General features: G+C 35.0%; 3 protein-coding genes across 10 annotated transcripts; 1 reads left to right on the top strand and 2 right to left on the bottom strand.

Annotated features, from left to right (window-relative positions):
• The first annotated feature begins 289 nt into the window (after nucleotides 1–289).
• LOC105134154 (transmembrane protein-like protein) lies at nucleotides 290–8363 on the top strand. Of its 3 annotated transcripts, XM_011038465.1 has the most exons (14): nucleotides 292–766; nucleotides 1358–1416; nucleotides 1696–1804; nucleotides 2162–2262; nucleotides 2370–2438; nucleotides 3042–3647; nucleotides 4384–4919; nucleotides 4999–5063; nucleotides 5861–5940; nucleotides 6294–6398; nucleotides 6843–6982; nucleotides 7061–7189; nucleotides 7523–7675; nucleotides 7786–8363. In XM_011038465.1, exons 1-14 carry the CDS (start codon nucleotides 571–573, stop codon nucleotides 7928–7930), a joined length of 2493 nt encoding a protein of 830 aa, XP_011036767.1. In that variant the 5' UTR covers nucleotides 292–570; the 3' UTR covers nucleotides 7931–8363. The 3 variants fall into 3 exon arrangements, with proteins under 3 accessions (XP_011036758.1, XP_011036767.1, XP_011036775.1); XM_011038456.1 differs by having other exon boundaries at nucleotides 290–766; nucleotides 6843–7189; XM_011038473.1 differs by lacking the exon at nucleotides 292–766 and having other exon boundaries at nucleotides 1358–1420.
• A 415-nt stretch (nucleotides 8364–8778) lies between these two features.
• LOC105134144 (calmodulin-binding receptor-like cytoplasmic kinase 2) lies at nucleotides 8779–12131 on the bottom strand. Its single transcript, XM_011038445.1, has 6 exons — nucleotides 11811–12131; nucleotides 10754–10995; nucleotides 10497–10665; nucleotides 10273–10362; nucleotides 9849–10150; nucleotides 8779–9585 (listed from the first exon to the last, which is right to left on the bottom strand). The coding sequence occupies exons 1-6, from the start codon at nucleotides 12058–12060 to the stop codon at nucleotides 9319–9321; spliced, it is 1320 nt and encodes a 439-aa protein (XP_011036747.1). The 5' UTR covers nucleotides 12061–12131; the 3' UTR covers nucleotides 8779–9318.
• A 662-nt stretch (nucleotides 12132–12793) lies between these two features.
• On the bottom strand, nucleotides 12794–16667 carry LOC105134109 (Pentatricopeptide repeat (PPR-like) superfamily protein). 6 transcript variants are annotated; one of them, XM_011038413.1, is made up of 3 exons: nucleotides 14523–16667; nucleotides 13852–14418; nucleotides 12794–13390 (listed from the first exon to the last, which is right to left on the bottom strand). In XM_011038413.1, exon 1 carries the CDS (start codon nucleotides 16490–16492, stop codon nucleotides 14678–14680), a length of 1815 nt encoding a protein of 604 aa, XP_011036715.1. In that variant the 5' UTR covers nucleotides 16493–16667; the 3' UTR covers nucleotides 12794–13390; nucleotides 13852–14418; nucleotides 14523–14677. The 6 variants fall into 6 exon arrangements, with proteins under 6 accessions (XP_011036715.1, XP_011036706.1, XP_011036722.1 ...); XM_011038404.1 differs by having other exon boundaries at nucleotides 12794–13294; XM_011038420.1 differs by having other exon boundaries at nucleotides 12794–14007; nucleotides 14143–14418.
• Between the last annotated feature and the right edge of the window lie 3076 nt (nucleotides 16668–19743).

Raw genomic sequence — 19743 nt, 5'->3', positions numbered from 1 at the left:
AAGAGGTTTTTGAGGTGTGTTAATAATTATTTTTTATTTAAAATATATTAAAAATATATTTTTTAATATTAATACATCAAAAAAATTTATAAAAATTAAAAAATAATTTTTTATTTTTTTAATTAAAATTTTTATAAAATATTGTTTGGAATATAATTTTAAACGGTTAAACATAAATTTACGAAAAAATGTTCAGCAAAAGTGACAAAGCTCATGAGAGAATCAACGGGTACCATCTGATGTAATGCTGTTTCCATGAGGAATCAAAGATTCTACCTTACAAACCGTCCTCCCTGTCCTTAGTCCTCCCCTCAGGCAAGTGGCGCGTGATCAAAAAACTCCATCATTTGCACGTGTGGTTCACTCTCCCCCAAACAAACCTAGACAGAAGTCGCCGAACACAAGTCAACAACTAGACGTAGTCACCTGACGCGAAATCACATTAACCAAAGAAAGAAATCAGCTACACACGCCAAACAAATGCTAATTTATTACATGAATCCCCTGCTTAATAAATCACACCATCTCTTATCATATCATCATCATCATCATCATTTTCTGCACTAAAAAATGGCAGAGAATTCGATTCTGTTCTGCTTCCCTTCTCGTTATTTTACGATCCTGTCACGTCTTTTCGTGTTCTTTTCTCTTCTTTTTGGCTGCTCTCATTCAGCAAATCAGTTGGGTCCGTACAATACATTTACTATTTCGAGTTTTAGTTACCCAACAACTAATGTCAGGCCGTTTGATTTGCGTTACATACGAGGTCTGTAAGTTAATATGAACTGACCCTTTTAAGCATTTGATTGGCCGAGTCTTTGTTTTTTTTTTTTTTTTTATGGATTAGTTTTGTCTGCTGTTATATGATTGGCTGATCGTCTCAAAAGTTCTGAATTAAGTGAAGAATTTCGTCCCAGTTGTTGAAAGTGATTGCTGTTTTTACTTTTATGTCCTTGCTAGTTGTTGATTTTGATTACAGTTCGGCTCTTGTTTGATTGCTTATTGCTTTCATTTGATCTCGAGATCATGAATGGAATTCATGATCTGAATTATTGTATGATTCAGATTGATTCTGTTTAGTGTAATTTATCTGAGCCCATGAAAGTGAGCTCAATTACTCATTTGTTCTACTTGATTTTTGTTTTTATTGAACACTATGATGTTCATATCCCCGTATGTAATTTCTCTTAATCAGTGTGTTAAAATTTAGGGACCTCAACATCAAGATTTAAAATTTACTGAATGTGGGATGGCTCTTTCAAACCTCAATTCAATCTCATCAGCTTCTTGGATTTCGCAAGATGTTGGTTGGAAGATATTCTAATCTTAGCTTTTCTGGTGTTGTGCCTTGTTCCAGTTGATTTGCCGGCGTGGTTCTCATCTGTTTCCGTAACAGTGCAGTCGGACGTAGACCTTGTGAGTATGTTTTATCTTAGCTTTTTTTGTCAATCTTATCAGTTTTTTGAATTTTGCAAGAGAAGAAAACAGAAGAAAAGAAGTGAACTGTGCATTTTTCGGATGGCTACTTTAGATGCCTTCATTTGAATTGCTATTCTTTAATTGGCTTGCACGGATAGTGGACTTGTGCTATACAGATTGCCTTTGAAAATCGATGCAATTGCTGATGTTGATTGTTAATTTTGCTCATATCATGTCTTTGATTTCTTATTGGCTCATGGTTCAAGTGTTTCACAGGATGCTAAAAGCATATCAAAGGTTCCTAAGAGCACACTGCCACTCATCTGCATCAGAGATGGCAGTCCTCCTCTGCCAGATGTCTTAAACAGTTCCCTTATAGAACTAGGTAAAAGAGAGAAACAGATCAAATTGTTTTAGTTTATCCTCATGAAGCTCTTTTTTCCAAAAGAAGAAAGAAGAAAAAATAATCAAATGTGTTGCATACCTTTTATTACTTCCTAAATTCTTTGTTCAGTTGTTCCAACGAAAGCATCTGACTATTTTATTCTTGCCCACTGAATTCTTCACAACATTGTTGTACATGAAATGCCAGAACCTGCCTCTTTTTTCTCTGATAGTCCTTTTTCTGTAGTCCTTATTTCTGCTTTTGGTCGGGATGAGTGAAAATCTTTTCTTTATTCAGTCTCATTGTTTGAATCAAATGAAGGAAAGACTGAAGTAGCTGTCACTGTTTTGGTGTCAGGATCCTTCTCTAATGGCTCATTTCAAAGAATTCAAGGTCCTCAGAATGTGCAGTGCTATCCAATGCAGAGAAATATAACAGCGAAACTCACAAATGAGCAGGTATGCCAGCAATCCTTTCCTAATTGTGGTAGGTGTGGATTATTTCACAAGTGCTCTGTTTCCTTCATGTCAGCAAGCAGAGTTTATATTATAATTTCTTTATGCAGATATCTCCAGGAATTTGGTATCTAGGTCTTTTTAATGGCATCGGACCTACAAGGACACAATCAAAAATGGTACATTTCATTTAAACTAGCTGTATTAGCAAGCATTCCTTGTGATGTCTCTTTTGAATTTTGATCAAATTCTATTGTTTCAGTGAACTTCTTAATCTTAGGAAGCTAGCCAGCATGTTGCACCAGCTAAAAGGAATATAGTTGACTAATAGGAGCACTGGCTTTAGTGAAATAGGTGCTGCTGTTCACTAGGAGAAAAGTTTGGCCAAATATAATAACTTAATGTTGAAATCACTTTGATAGGCTGAAGTTAATTTTTCATTTGTAATAGCAGGATGAACGCAGTTTCTTATTTCCAATTAAAGAGAGAATCAAAAAGTTTCAGAGATTTCTGATACAAGTGTTTATAGTAGCAGATTTAGAAAGCCCTAGAATACTGAAGTTGATATTCTGGACAGACAGAATTCATTCTCCTCTTTATAGTCACATTTAATTGGTTTTTGTTAATAACAGTGTCTTTGTGGCTGTCTTGGTGTCTTACTGGTTTATTTCCTATAGCCTTTTTCATTTGCCCCCCCTTCATCGAAGGACTCACATTGGGACAACGATGAATATTGCTATTATTTAAATATTGAATTTACTATAAGTCATCCGGCATTGCAGATTATCCGTAGCCCATCATACTCCTTTAGTGCCAACATCAGTGTGGAAGGATGTGCAACATCAACAATGTGGGGACAGTATTGCAACCAGACAATTGACCCTTTTTCATGTTCTCAAGCTTACAGCTACAATCCGACAGAAATTTTTTCTGGTGCTAACTCACAGAAAATTCAAAATGTGGTTCCATGCAAAACTTTTGAAAGTTATTGCCATGGAGAAGGTGAGCCAAAAGTATATGCATTGGAGGTGTTGGGAATAGCAGAACAATTAAAAATTGTGGCAACAAATGTCAGTTTCACTGCTGCCCCAACAAATAGCACTGGTAATGCTAGTGTTGCTAACTTAATGTATTTCGCTCGGCTGGGTGCAATGCCTTCAATGACACTGTATGATTATTCTGGTGACATAAGTAAAGCCCCTCTTATCATTCATACGCCAAAGGTTGGTCGATGGTTTGTTACTATTTTACCCACTAATCTTTCAAAAGAAGTTGGAGGGATTCAGAATACTAACTTGCAAGTTTGCTATTCCATTACATGGCAATTGCTTAATTGTCCAGTGGGGAAGGCTGGATTGAATTGCTCTTTAGAAAAATACATGCTTCAGGTAAACTGTTCTAGGAATGTGTGTTCTTTGAATCTTGATTATGAGTATATTCCGACATGCAAATCTAGTTATATGATTTACTTCAGAATTATCTGAATCAGATACTTGGATTTGTTTATATTGGTGTCACTGATAGTGGGGTTTGTATGGATGAAGTTGCTGTACATCTTATGCTCCTATGGTAGCAGAGAAATAGGCATGATGCTTGAAACCACAGACAAATATTGAAACCTAGGATTTTAATTGAATAGAGAATTCAATCTTTAACATAGAAAAATAATTGTAGTTATTTTTGCTTACATGTAAATTTGGTTAGTGTGTACATACACCACCATGAATTCCCACACCGATCCTTGCTTGTCTGAGCTGTAGAAATTTGAGTTCATAAACCATAGAATGGCTTGATATACAATCTGGGCTCCCCCTCCCTTCCTCTAACTCTCCCACACACATACTCAAAGGATGGGTGATGGTGATGAAAAGCATGTGTAGCAATTGTGTCTAACAAAATGGGATCAAGATTTTGTTGCAGAGATATTGTGTTGGATGCACTCTTCTGTACTTCACAATAGTTATGAATTGACTTACGGATTGTGGAGTGTGATATTAATATCAATTTTAGAAGAAGTTTGTAGATATCTTGTTTTACACAGCACCTTTTTGTTTTATTAACGCTTGATGGAAGTTATCTGGGCATTTTCTTTTTTCATTTACAAGCCAAGACTTCTTCATGCAGACAGTTCTCAGGAGAGAATCCACCCCCTTTGAATCCTATTATTTGCCCCTCAGTGGAAAAGTGTCCCCAGATTCAGCTGATTTTCCTCTTGAACCCCTTTCAAGCAATTCCTCATACAGCAATGAAACAGATACTTCTTGGACGTATTTTCTCTTGAACATTCCTCGTGGTGCAGCTGGAGGGAACATCCACATCCGGATGACTTCAGATGTGAAGATAAACTATGAAATATATGCTAGATATGGTGGGTTGCCATCTCTTGACAGTTGGGATTATTATTATGCAAACAGAACAAGAAGCAGTGATGGTTCCATGTTTTTCACGTCGTATAATTCAACTGAAGAAAAGATTGATTTTTACATTCTATATGTCAAGGAAGGAACTTGGACATTTGGACTAAGGTCTCTAAATACCACCACCATCCCTTCAAATGATCAGACTGTCATGTCAGTCTCTGTTGAGAGATGCCCAAAAAGATGCTCCTCTCATGGGGCATGCAAAGTAGCTCTGGATGCCAGTGGATTGGCTTCATACAGGTTTTATATTCAGCACTTCCAAAGTATGACACTTATCCACCCCCCTAACTTCTCATAACTGTGCCTTTTTATTTCTCAGCTTCTGCTCCTGTGATCGAACACATGGGGGATTTGACTGTAGCATCGAGATTGTATCACATCAAGGTACACATTTTGGTTTTTGGTTTTAAACATCCTTGTAGGGGACATTACCTAGTGAATGGTACAACTCTTAGAGCTTGCAGCCACGGAGAGTAGGTTTGAGTCTTGTCAGTCGTCACTTCATGCAAAAAATGCTGAAAGACTGGACTCTCTCCAAATTCTCCTAGGACACTTCAGTGGGGATATAACTTTAGTTTTCTTTTTATTTTTTTAATAGAAGACATCCTTCCTTGCAAATTCATCCCTGATAATTCTTTTCTTCCAATACTTCTGGAATCGCTATCATGTTGTTCTCATGACTACACTTTGTCACATTGGAAGTAAGCAGAGCTTTGAAAAATCGCTCACTGCCTATGTAACTTCTTAGGCATGCAAATGGTTGCTTTAAAAGAAAAATATTTGTAAGGCTTTCAGAAAACTGGCAAATTTAGAACAGGAAGTTTGAAATCATAGTCAAACTGTCACCATTTGACAGAGATCTATGTAATTCCTTTTCTTTTTCCTGGGTTGTGAAAGATACTTTAGGAAGCCTTCTGAGAAAAGCATTAATCTCATCTAACAAGCTTGAATTTATGAAGTATATAGACCTCTGAATGAATTAGCTAGTTGGAAGTTGCAGGAAGCCAGCAATGGTTCTTTGACTCAAGTTTGTGAGACAAAACTGGAGAGACATGCGCTTTGCACCTTTTCTTTCACTCTTTTTTCTTTGAAGAATTCCATTTTGCATGTGAAATGAAGGTCAGGAGTTATTATCATGCAATACAATAGCCCCCTATTCAAGTAGCTTTCAACTTATGTAGGTCACATATGGCAATCGATTGCTCTAATTGGATCAAATGCTGCAGCTATACTTCCTGCATATTGGGCTCTTAGGCATAAGGTGATGCTATAGTAATTTTTTTTATTGGATTGACTATTTTTTACGTTTTTAAAGCAAAGTTTAATTCTTATTGATGTCATGGTGAAACACTTTCCAAATAGCCCAACCTTTTACTTGTAATTGGTTTTTTAGTAACAGTGTACGATTGATTTGCCTTGCAACCAACAAGAAGAGGTGAGCGATGATTCATGAATCTCAAGGATGTGCCAGTGGTAGATATCAGGGATAATGTTCCTATCTATACCAACCCAACATTCAGCTTTGGAGTTGATTTCTTCAATTGGAGAAGATGAACCTTTAATCCCCACTATTTAGTTTAACATTACCAAATGACCTTTTTTTAATCAATGCAGGCATTTGCAGAATGGGTTATCTTTACTTCTAGTGGAATTTCAAGTGGATTATATCATGCGTGTGATGTAGGCACATGGTGTGCATTATCCTTTGGCGTCTTACAGGTACATCTCAATTTTCCTTGCTTTTGTATGCACTATTGATGGAGAATATGATTTCTGACGGCCCTTGAAAGATGATTTGCTTTTATATTTTACTGTAATAATTCCAAGAAAAGTATCTCAGAACCAAGTGAACCTAGGATTTATGTTTGTTTTGACATGAAACACAATAAACAAACCTTGAAGCTATTTGAGGAACATTAGTGAGGTATTTAGAAACACAAATTTATTTTCCCTTTTTCAGATCGTTTGAAGGAATGTGTTTGTATTAGTTTAGAAAATAAGAGTTGTATAACATTCAGCAGTTTTGAATCTCTCTCCAACTCACATGCCTTCATTCTTGTATAACTATATATTATTGCCTATTAATTTATTTATTTTAGGAAATGTGAGATCTTAGGTTTACTGGCTTAAGATGTTATTGACTCGTCACCTGGAATGTTTCAGTTCATGGACTTTTGGCTGTCTTTCATGGCAGTGGTGAGCACTTTTATATACTTAACCACCATTGATGAAGTCTCTAAACGAGCGATTCACACAGTTGTTGCCATCCTCACTGCCCTAATGGCAATAACTAAGGCAACCAGGTATGTTTTAAGTTTTTCTGATGCATTTAGCAGGGTACAGTGGGAATTTAAGCATGTAAGGTTGATTAAACTCTGCAGGTCTTCTAATATTATTCTTGTGATGGCAATTGGGGCACTTGGTCTTCTCATTGGATGGTTGGTAGAATTCTCTACCAATTTAAGATCACTTTCATTTTCAAGGGGATTCTGTTTAAATGTGCCCACAAGGTAAGCATCTTTTTGAGACCACCAATGAAGATTTAATATCATGCTCAAATGTGATATATAATAAACAATGAGCTGCGATAAATGCATACATTGACATCAATGTATTCAAATTAAGATTTTAATGTGGCTCGTGTGCTTGAATTTCAGTTTGTGCCTTTTTTTGCCATTTTATCCTCAGAAATTCTCATTACTTTCGGTAACAAAATAAGTTGCTGATAAAAGTATTTTTACATTCCATACTGGAGGGTGCATGCATTGCTTGAAGCTGTGTATACAAAAATAAAAAATTGTGGTTTTCAATTTAAAGAAAACCGAGCTTGTCTTTTATTGTAGGTGGGAAACCATTGGAGCCCAGCTCAGTAATTTAGTCAAGACACTTTTGAGAAGATTCCGATGGGGTTTTGTGCTAGCAGGGTTTTCTGCCCTGGCCATGGCAGCAATAAGCTGGAAGCTGGAAAGCAGCGAAAGCTACTGGATATGGCACAGGTACTATGAAATACTTCAGCAAATATAATATGGTTTTATTAATTGTTTATGTCACTAGTTTATTTTTTATAACTCTTTCTCTGATGTTTGGCGTATAAAATGGTTTGCAGTCTGTGGCATGTCACCATATATACATCTTCCTTCCTGTTCCTTTGTTCAAAAGTAGACATTATTATAAATAGCGAAAATCAAACAACCCCAGATGGAAACTATGGGTTGACGCGGCAGGATTCATTTTCAAGAGCTGAGCCATAGTTAAAGAGGGAGGAGGAGAGATTTTTGCAGAATTTAGCTCTCCATTCCTGAAAGAAAATAAGCTATCTCCAGTACATATGAGAAAATATAGCCTGTCCATACTGAACAAGACTTCTTCGATTGTATCCGCTAAAGCAGCTCTTACCGAAGTTAAACATGCGTCCTCCTACATCAACAAGAGTCGTATTGCTAATTCTTCTTCTCATAAATATGAACCCTATTTTGCCAGGATTTTTCTTCTTTTACATTTCTGTGTGTGTACAAAGGCAGGTTCGACAGGTTGGGGAATTAAGAAAAGATGGAAATATTGAAAAGATTTTGGGGGGAATAGATCCACAATTGACGATGAATTTCTTGATTTATCAGTCTTGTAAGATTATTTCGGTTATTTGAAACATTTTTCTTATTAATTAAATTTGACTTACTCATCATATTTGACTATTCTTCGCTCTTGACTACTTGCAAATCAGATCTTAAATTACAATGATGAGAGGTAGTTGGATGCCATAAAAGTCAGAATCTGTTGACTAACTGGAAAATGAACAAAACATATAAAAGCTGGATTTTAGTTTTGGAGGTTGTTCAAAAAGCATTGATGTCTCTCCCACGGACAAAGATGTTATTGGTCATTAAATGAAATGAAATTATTGTACCTTGACATATAAATTAGCAAGTGGATAGATGGGACCTCGTCCTCAACAAGAGAAGTGTCAGCCGCTTATTGCAATCTGAATAAACTAAATGCTGGAGAGAGATTGAACCAGACATCCAGTTTCCAACTAGGACGCAGTTTGCATCCAAATGGAGATCACGAGAGGAAATGTTTACATGTAATTCCTCAAAAAGTAGTGAAAATATTGCAAGCCTATCGATATACAATATTAATCACATAGTTTACAATGTTTATGTTCTCACACAACATCCATTTGACATGGATTTCTCAAAATGATATGTTCTAGATTGGGGGATAGTCTCCAAGAAATATTTGTCTGCAACAATACAGAAAAAAATACAAACCCCACCCTGTTTAGAAATGTTGCAGAATGGATGGAAACAACATGAAAGATTAAAAAACAATTGTAACCAAAAAGATGAAGCAGTAAACACAAAATCAGGTGGAAGCAAAGGCACTTCGTCACCTTAAAACGATTTTCCTATATACATTCATAACTTCACAACGAACACCTCCTGTGATCTTGCAAGCAGCGGAGTCTTATTGGGCAATATTGTGCCATCTTGGAAATCGCTCTATGGAAAGCTATCAATCCTTTTTCTACTCTGACCACCCTGCACAATTACTCTCGACTCACTTGTTCGTCTTAAAAAGCAACCTGCTTGGCTTTTTTCTCTTCACATTATCATTTCTGCAATACTAGGCAGCTATTTGTTTATTCTTCTGTTATTACTGAAATACTCCCCTGTGATTTAGAAGAAAGAGAACGAAAATCTGAGGCTGATTGTTCCTTGTAATCCTTACGGATACTCCAAAGAATCTCAGCACATTTCCTCATGCTTGGCCGACTCTGTCTGTGAGGAGCCAAACATTGCATGGCCAGTTCAAGAATCTTTTCCAGGGCCAAGTTATTTGCAGCAGTACATTTTAGTTTCGGGTCCAATATTAAAATGGCATTACCTTCCGCGAACTTCTTTATTGCCTGCGCAAAAACTGACTGAAATCAGAACAGGTCTATTATTGATTGCTTTAATTCTCTTGGTACAAAGTTCCTACAAAATGTGAGATTAGATGGGAGGGCTGGGATTGCCTTCTAGGCTCTGTTGAGGACTTCCATGGTGGGATCCATCAGATATTGCTAGTAGTGGATAACTATAGAGCTGGGAGTTTATAGTTTTACATGACATAATTAATATTTAGTAAGACTTTTATTTACTGAAGAAACAAAGGGAAAGAGTATTGTACCCATTTTGCAGTTATACGCTCCTTGATTTCCCTTTTCGCTTCAATAGGGCGCCTACCTGTCACTAGTTCAACCAGCAATACACCAAATGAATAAACATCACTCTTCTCAGTCAATTGATAAGTCCTCAAATATTCTGGGTCCAAGTAGCCAGCAGTTCCTTTAACTTGGGTAGACACATGGGTGGCACCTGAATCACTATCAGCTGCCAGTCTAGCAAAACCAAAGTCAGCTACCTTGGCTCGAAAGTTTTCTGTGAGGAGGATGTTGGAGGACTTTATGTCCCTGTGAATAATTGGGTGATCTACATAGAAAGCCACAATGATCCAATAAGATATCTCAAGCTTTTCTGCAAGTGTCAGAGAAATAGCAGCAGCTCTAACTTTGATACAAGTAAAATTAGGTTGGTTGGAATTAAAAGAAAACCTGTGTACATGTGAAGATAAGTGATTGCATGAGCCACATCAATTGCAATATCTAGGCGCACGGCAAGGTCAATAACATTTCCATGAATACCTGCATCAATGTCATTCGTGAATCAACAAAATTCCCAAATTTGCAAACATGTATCTTCATCTGCCACATCCAACACACATGAGCGTGCAAACAGACACACATGCAGGCACAGAGAGAGGTTGCGAAGAACTCACAATCCAAGTGTTCTCTGAGAGTTCCATTGGCAACATACTCCACAAGAACAATTCTTTCATCTTCATGCTCCAGATATCCATAGAACTTTACTAGATTTAAATGCTCCACCTGTGCCAGTGTTCGAATCTCACTTTGAAATTCTACACCTAAATGCTTATCATATACACTCTGCAGACACAGGTAACCAAGCAATCTGTGAAACCTCAGAATACTCACATTCACTGAAGCAGAAAAATAAACTGCAACTTTCACCAACCTTCTTGGCACGTTTGATGGCAACAACAGTTCCATCTTGGAATCTTCCCTTGTATACTGTCCCAAAACCACCTTGTCCAATCTTGAATGTAGGAGAGAAGTTCCTTGTGGCTGCATAGATTTCCTCCATGGTAAAATTTACACTCCCAGGTTCTCTCCCATGGAATGAATTGGCTGGACCGCTATATATACCTCTTCTTGAACTTCGTCTCCTTTCATTGCCACCAGAAGTACTAGATGCAACTGGAAGGAACAAATTTGAGCAGTTCATTCTAAGTCTACAAATTCATTTCATATAGAAAAAGAAAAAAAAGAAAAAGATTCACCATGTACTTCAGGTATGCTTCAATGCTCTGAAACTAAAGCGTTGTCTCACAAATTGTTATGTGTTTAGTAAATAAACTTAAAATCGGATATACAAGTCTACTTTCTTTCTTTTTTTTAGATTAATTACGCTTTTTTGAAATGGGCCAAGAACCCCCAGTTGCTGTTGCTTTGGAGTAATACCAAATCTGCTTATTTAATTTGTTATTATCATACTAACACATTGAGATTCGGCCCAACTTTTACCATAAAATCGATAAATAACAAAGAAGTAAATCAAATTGGTGTATATAACAAGTACTGCCTTTAGAAAGGGAAGGGCAGGGTACCAAACACATTTGTTAAGGTTTCAAGAAATTTATTGATAATCAAACGTTGTCATAGCATAACAATAAGTAGACAAGAAGTGATCTTTGATAAACCATGCACATTCAGTAATTTCTCATTTATATCCAAATAAAAACTTATAGTAAAAGAAAAATATTCAAGGATCTGATCCCTTGCTTCCAACACAACTTTTAGGCCATGATTTGTTTACACAGAAGATGAATTAAAAACAAACCATCATTACCGCGTTGCAATCGCATTCTATAGTCCAACCCAAAAAGAAAAGTCTCCAAAAAAGACTACATCATATGAATCAAGAACCACATCTCAGGTTTCTTACCTTTTCTCTCAGCAAAAACCTTACCGCAAAACAGTAAAAAAGTCAACAAAACAAACAAGGAGTTTACCAGATGGAGCTTTTAACTCTTCAGAGTAACCAAAGTCCTTTGAATTGTTCGGCTCAGGCTCGGGAGGCGTGAAACAAGCAACAAACACACCGGCCATTGATTTCGCGGCCACCGACAACGGGTTCCGTTTCTTCAAGGTGGAGCCGCTCGAGTATGAGGAGGATGTCGGGGAGTATGGATCACAGTCCGGCGTATACCCTACGCCGGAGGCTGGGGTCCGGCGAGCGTAGCGAGAATATGGGCTCTTCATTGTTTAGAGAGAGGTGGGTAGAAATGGCGGGTAGCTGTTGTGTTAATAAAAAAAGGGGAAGACTTTGATTTTTCAAAGGTCGGTGGGGCTAACGTGAGCCGCTGAAGTTATGAATGGTAACTGGCACCAACTATAATTAAGCTTGATCATCGAGGTTTCAATTTGATTATTATAAATGATTAGTATTAAGGCCCGCTGTATTATTTTTCTTAAATTGAAAGTTTTTTACTTTTTTATATAAAATATCCTTGTTTTTGTTTTTATGTTTAAAAAATATTTTTATTTTTTTATAATTTTAGATTGTTTGATATTAAAAATAAATTTTAAGAAATAAAAAAATATTATTTTAATATATTTTAAAAAGCAATCATTAACACAATTTCAAACATTGTCTTTCTTAATAAATAATTGAAAAGATAAAATAATCTAGAAAAATAAAATTATAATTCTAATAACAAGTGTGAGGATGAAATTTTAAATTGTTTATTTTAGATACCGACCGGGAAAACTTCCAATGAGTTTCCATAAGAAATATGATAGTAACACGCAAGTGTTGATAATGATGGTGAACAAAGGGAGAGGAGTCGTCAATGGTAAAAAAAATAAAAAAATAATAAGATTGGCAGAGTCAGTAGAACTTGTAATCTAGCAGTGGAGCTTCTTTATGGAGATTAAATTAAAAAGGAGAACAAAACCAGAAAAGAAAACCAATTAACAAGTCAGAACACTAGGATGAACAACTGAATAAGATTAAAATGACACCAATACATTTTGACTAGTTAAGAAAAGGATCTAAAGATTGATCGATTGACATTCCGCAGAGAAACAAAATCATGTGTTGGTTGTTGACGCTATCAACACTCTAAAAATTAGAAAAAGTTGTTAAATCGTGAGGCCGGGAGTGTGGACAATCTTCTCTCATTGAACCACAGAAATCCCACAAGGAAAAGGTTATCTTATTGCTTGGTCGTGCCCTGAGTCAAATCCCAGCACTTGGTAGCAGCTAGTGGCCTTCATTTCACTCATAAAGACACCGAAACATCTTGGCCTCTCTTTGTGCTGGACAGTTTGCACAGAGACAGAGAAGGGCTGTGATGTTACACTTAACTGTCACGTGTCAGTTTCAAGAGTGTCTTGAGGGTCTGTGCTCTATTCAATGTGTCCCCAAGTTGTAATGGATGGTAGTTTGGATCCTTTCCCTGTCCAAATCACAGTTGGTTTCACACCAAAAACCCTAATAGAGTATAACGTTTAGTTGATCAAGAATTCTTGCAAACTACTTCAGAAACAGAAGCTGAGTGGTTGATCACTTCAGCAGGCCCCACAGATCCTAGGATAATAGATTTCACAAAAACCTCAAATTCCGTTACTGACAAGCAAGAAATCATCTGGATTGTCTACCTTCTTTGTTCCTCAAGCCAGTTTCACACACTAACACGGAAACAATGCATAATAACTCTTATGACAGAAACATTAATTTGATTATATTCTACCATACCCTCCCAGATTAAGAAAAAATATGATAGCCGTTGCAAAAGAGAGGTCGTGTCCATGAGGAAAGAAACTCCTTTCAGACTATTCATTTTGTATTATGTTCGGGAATTAAAATTAAAATTGCTTGCAGCTTTAAAGAGCATTGGCTAAATTACTGATTGCAGTTCGAGGAGAATATTTCCAAATCATTTGCATGTGCAGAATTCGTACCAGACAAATCCACCACAGAAGTGGAGCTTACCAGACATAGAAACAACATTTATATCATGAGAGTGCACCGCACATGAAGATAGAAACTCTTTGATTAGAAGTCAATCAACTGGTCTGTGCAGTTAGGATGGAGATTGTCAGAGTTATAAACAGTGATGAGTACTGAAATGGCAGTGGAAAATGACAGGGTTTTGCAGTTTGTTGAAGATTGCCAGAGTTTAAAGGGAAACTTTCCACCAACACCTGTTTTACAACAAATAAAAAAATGGATTGGTGGTAATTTGACTTGTTACTAGGGAGATGTGACAATTCAATCAGAACCCAACCAACTTTTAGTGGTAGAAGGCGGGTGATGTTTCTATACTGGATCTCTATTACCTAACAAATGCTGATGTCAGCAACACAAAGAAAAGGACGTATGGAAGATACTTCTAGCAAGGATGTTGCGATATTTGCAGTATGAGAATTATCCAAATGACTTCAAAGATGCATACTACGATCAGATTTTAGTTGAGCCACTTGTTCAATGACACTCGAGTGAGCAAAAAGCTTAACACCTGAGTCGCGGTTTAACTTGCCTTCTATATTTGGACCGTCTCGCCCCACTAGGCCCAGTAAGATGAAAGGGGGTCAGCCTTGCTATCAAAACATTTTCTGCGGATTTCAAGTTAGGAACAACAAAAAGAATTAAAATTAATGATCACCACATTTGCAAATAGGCATACCTCAAGACAAGAACCAAACTGATAAACACTCACCACCAGTCGAGAAGCTTGTTTCAAGCCAAGGCATCAGATGAGGGGAGCTAGGGTGCACGTTCATCACAAACATTGTCATGCATGGCATGTACTTGGGAAAGAAAATATTGTTCCTGTATTACCCATGGGGCATTCCCTAACATACCATACACCGATTAAATTTTGACAGGAACTTCATCTATGGCACCAGCATATTCCATCCAGCTACAACCTGGAACTCCGTGACCACACCTATCCCCCATCAGTTTGTGTATTCTTGCCACATCATGCCAGTGACCTTCAGAAGCAAAGACGCTAGACATAAGAGTATAATTTACAGGCTTGTTTGGCTCCATTTCCAAAAGCTTTTCTGCGGCCCATTTAGCTAATTTTACGTCTCCATGGATTTTACATGCCCCGATAAATGCTCCCAAGGTGTCTGAGCTATACTCAATTGACATTGAATTCAAAATATTAAAAGCCACGTCCAAGAGACCGGCTCTACCGAGAAGGTCAATGAGACAAGTATAGTGCTCTAAACCTGGCCAAATATGATAATCTTTCATTAAACTGAAGTAATGAAGCCCCTCATTTACTAGCCCTGCGTGGCTACAGGCAGAAAGGACTTCCAGAAAGACAATTTGATCTGGCCATACACCATCAGCTAACATCTCCTCAAAAGTATCAATACTTTTTTTTGGAAGACTGTGGAATGCATACGCACCAATAAGTGAAGTCCAAGTAACAAGATCAGGCTCCATAACTGTGCTAAAACACTGAAGTGCCATTGCAATGCTACCACCCTTGGAGTATGCATTTATTAAAGTATTTGCAATTGATAAAAAGGCATGGAAACCATTTTTAAGTACATAAGCATTGACTTGCATAATTTCGCAATAGGTCAATGCACTGCTGCATGATCTAATAATGCTAGCCAGAGTAATTTCATCAGGTCTTAAATCTTCTTGAAACATTCCAATGAGAAGTTTCATAGCTTCCCCCGCATCTCCAAGGCGACCATAACCCACAACCATAGTATTCCAAGAGACTACATTTCTAGCAGCCATCCCATCAAAAGCCTTCCGAGCATCATCTATATTTTCACTCTTTGCATACATGTCAACAAGGCCACTAGCCACCAATACATCTAAATCAAAAGACAGTTTGATAGCAAGACCGTGGATCTGTCTTCCTAGGTTACAAGATCCCTGAGTTCCACATGAATTGAGTATGCTAGAAAATGTAAAACCATCTGTCATAAAATTCTCCTCTTGCATTAACTTAAAGAAACCGGAAGCCTCTTCAGCTAAGCAATTCATAGCATAGCAAGACAGCATCACATTCCATAACACCAAATCTCTACAGTATACTTCATCAAAAGCACGCCTCGCTTCCTTGACTAATCCACATTTCCCATACAAATCAACCAGAGCACTGTTGACAAAACTATTCACTGCAAAACCCAATTTCACTATAAAACAATGCAATTCTCTACCAATCTCGACATCGTTTAACTCGAGACATGCGCGAAGCAACCCATTAAGAGTTATAGCATCAAAACCTACCTTATCGAGCAGCATTTTCCTGAAATAACAAAAACCCATGTAGACACTTGACTCATAATCACTGCCCCTGCAGTCTACAAGCCCGCAAATCACAGTATTCCATGTAACCACATTTCTCACATGCATTTCGTCAAACAATCTGTGCGCATAATTAAAGCTCTTGCATTTTATATAGACATTCAAAATCTGATTTTGCAAGGACAATACATTACAAAATCCCAACTTTATAACATGTGAATGTACTTGTTTTCCTTCACGAAGAAAACCCATTTTGGCAGAGAAGTTTAGGGCTCTGGAGCAGAAAGAATGGGTTGAGTGGGGATCGGTTAAGTGAGTTGACTCGGGAACGGTTGTTAATGATCTGAGTCGAGTAGGAGGGAGAAGTGAGAGAGATTTGGTGAAAACGGTCGTTGTTTTTGGCGGCATGATATGGTTTCTTGGAGAAGGAAATGGCGGGAATGTCAACTGAAGTTTGAGAATGGACGGTAGGGATTGAAAGAAAGTGGGATGTGGAGATCATCGGAAGATGCAATATATGAATTGAGCACCAAAGTTGACGTAGGAAAATCATGGAGTTAGTTTCTGGAACTTAGAAAAAATGATCAATTGGTCCTCAATGTTTTTAAGAAATATATATATATATATATATATATATATATATATATATATATATATATATATATATATATATATATAAATCTCTGTGTTTTTCATTCCATTTATAAAATTCTTTGTCTGTTTTATGCTCTTTTCTAGTTTATTTTGATTTTTAAAAAATAAATAATATGAAAAGGTTGACGAAAAAAACATTTTTTGTGACAAAATTATGCTAAAGTATGCATGATTAGCATTGGTCAAGGAACTATTTAATTGTTTTTCATATTTGACATTAAGATAGCATAAAGTACAAGTAGTGCCGTCGTTCAGGGATCACGAAGGCAGACTTTGCGGTTTTCGTCTTCTAGGGAATGGTTGTAGATACAAGGTGCAGGTTGTTTACAGCTAGGTGGGATTTTGTGTGGCTACGAGACCTTCCTGGAGCCGAGGGCGCTGGATGGCTGAAATGTGCATCAAGCCAGTAATAATATCCGAGATAATGCCATGAGATTATTTTCTTATAATAACAAGAGGGCAAAAAATAACTACATGTCCAGGAGTCTTGTGAAAGTATTAGGATAATGGTTATTTTTTAAAATATTTTATGTTTTGAAATATATTAAAATAATATTTTTTCTATTTTAAAAATTATTTTTTAAAAGTATAAAAAAATCAATTTAAAATACAAAAATTTAAATTTCTTCAAAAATATTTTTAAATGTCCACATATCCGATAATTAGAGCAGCAAAAATTAACGTGAGAAGGGTGCATGTCCACGTAAGCCAATAACAACACTGCAGCGTGCTTATCCCGTGACATTCGAAGGAATCCACCACCATGTTTGAGACCCTTGTCGTTTAGCGAGGCCTCGAGAGTCAAGATCCATGTCTAAGTGGAGTTAGAGCACGTATCTTGTTTTTTTAAATTATTTTTTATATTAATATATTAAAATAATTTGAAAATATATAACATTTTTTAAAAAAATATTATTTGAAATACAATTCTAAACCGTACTTGAAATCTTTTATACATGATGCTCGAAAGTTTGGTCTGATTGGGGAAATGTTTGTTTCTTGAAAATGGATTTTAAAAAAATATATTTTTTTGTATTTATTTATTATTAAAAAAATTAATTAATAAATAATATTTTTTAGTCAAATTAAAAAAATTGATAAATAAAAAATACTTTTCAGTTAAATAAAAATTTAATTTGGTTTCTATAAAAGTGTTTTTCTAAAAACTTTGGACTGAAAATATTTTTTAAAAGTTATGAAAAATTTAGAAATGTTATATTATTTTTTGATTATATCAAATTTGTTCATCAAACTTTTAATTACTATATATATTTTGTTTTGAATCTTTATTTTTTAATTTTATCTCTTAAAATTTAATTTTTATATTAACTTTGATCCTCATTTTTATAATTATTATTTTTTTCCTTGTTATTTTTTTATTAAAATTTTTTATCTATCAAATTTGGTCCTCGTTATTTTAATTGTTACTTATTTTATTTAAAATTATATATAAAATATTAACTATTATTATTTTGATTTTTTAAGTTTTTATATTTAATCTTTATTAATTTGATTATTATTTATTTTATTTGAGATCATTTATGAATTATATTTTTTCAATTTCATTCTCATTCAACCTTTTAACTTGTAAAATTTGATCCTCATTATTTTAATAAACTTGAAATAAATAAAATATTAATAAGTTATTTTTTAGTGTATTTTTTATGATATAATCAAATACTAAAAAGTATTTTCTAATTTTTTTTCCATTACACTAATAAATACCAGAAAATAATTTATTTTTTAAAAATTTATTTAAAAAAAAAACTACTTTCTTATAAATGTGTAATGTTTTTTCTACCAGACCCGTATAAAAAGTAAGGAAAAGCATGAAAATCTAACGCATTTTGTGTATTAGATGGACTCCACGTACAAAAAAAAAATATATATTGCATGCTCTTAAACACATTCTAAGTATACAGAGAAATGTGGCTTTTATTAGATTCTTCATTTTTTTTCATCTCCTACAATGCACGATTTTCCTAGTTTTCTTATAAACTGGTATAATTCTGACGACGAGAGACTTGTAGACAGAAGCCTCGTCCCTACCAAGATTCAGAGGAATTCATTGTTTCCTTTCTCGAAGTTGCTGGGCACAGCACCATTGATCTGTCCTTTTCTTTTCCCTGTATTTCTTTTTAAATTTAGTTTTTTTTATTATTAGATTTATTAATAATTAAATTTATTAATTTATCTTTAACTTACTTTGTATAGAGTTATTTATAGCATGTGTTGGAGTCTTACAAATTAATCTAATATGTTAACTCGAATTATAAATATAATAAAATTAATTCAATTAACTAGAATGTTTTTAAATTTTAATTAATTTTTTTATTATAATACTTAACATGTTAACTCGAATTATGAATATAATAAAATTAATCCAATTAACTAAAATGTTTTTAAATTTTAATTAATTTTTTTATTATAATACTTTATTGTTGAGTTAACCGATAAGTGAACTTTATAATTAATTTTAGTTGATTTTTTATGAAGTTATCATTGTTATCTGGATCCCAAGTTTGGTTGGCCAGCCAAGTTAATTCAAGTAGTCTTGTTATCTGGATCCCAGGTTTGGTTGGCCAGCCAAGTTAATTCAAGTAATTTCTTAGGTTTTTTTTTGTTTATTTCTCTTTGCAACATTAAATTGGTTAGAAAATACACTAAATAATTTATTTTAGTTTGTTTTTTACGAGGTTATCTCAAGTTTATAATTCGAGTGATGAGATTGACAGGTTAATTCAAATTGATATAGATTATTTTTTATATTTTTTAATTAATTAATTTTTAATTTTATTATTCAATATTAAATTCATTAAAAATTAAATTTTATATTATTTTTTTACAAAAAGTTAGCAATTTTAATTATGAATTTAATATGTTAATAAGTTAGTAATTTTAATTATGAATTTAATATGTTAATTTAAGTTGATTAGTGCTGATAAAATATATTCTGGTATTGATATCTAGAAAACATGTTTTGCTCTGGAGAAAAAACTCCATCA

The sequence above is a fragment of the Populus euphratica genome, unplaced genomic scaffold (assembly GCF_000495115.2).
Source record: "Populus euphratica unplaced genomic scaffold, PopEup_1.0 scaffold2.1, whole genome shotgun sequence".
Taxonomy (NCBI): Eukaryota; Viridiplantae; Streptophyta; class Magnoliopsida; order Malpighiales; family Salicaceae; genus Populus; species Populus euphratica.
This window is presented reverse-complemented; position numbering and strand designations above follow the sequence as displayed.

Excerpts from the sequence above, each read along its gene's own strand:
- LOC105134144 (XM_011038445.1), bottom strand. The coding sequence starts at position 12,060 with ATGAAGAGCCCATATTCTCGCTACGCTCGCCGGACCCCAGCCTCCGGC. Across the intron at positions 10,996-11,810 it reads AGAGTTAAAAGCTCCATCTG|TTGCATCTAGTACTTCTGGT; the intron begins GTAAACTCCTTG and ends TGTTCCTTCCAG. Across the intron at positions 10,363-10,496 it reads TCTCAGAGAACACTTGGATT|GTATTCATGGAAATGTTATT; the intron begins GTGAGTTCTTCG and ends ACATTGATGCAG.
- LOC105134109 (XM_011038396.1), bottom strand. The coding sequence starts at position 16,492 with ATGCCGCCAAAAACAACGACCGTTTTCACCAAATCTCTCTCACTTCTC.
- LOC105134154 (XM_011038456.1), top strand. The coding sequence starts at position 571 with ATGGCAGAGAATTCGATTCTGTTCTGCTTCCCTTCTCGTTATTTTACG. Across the intron at positions 1,417-1,695 it reads TGCAGTCGGACGTAGACCTT|GATGCTAAAAGCATATCAAA; the intron begins GTGAGTATGTTT and ends AGTGTTTCACAG. Across the intron at positions 2,439-3,041 it reads CAAGGACACAATCAAAAATG|ATTATCCGTAGCCCATCATA; the intron begins GTACATTTCATT and ends CCGGCATTGCAG.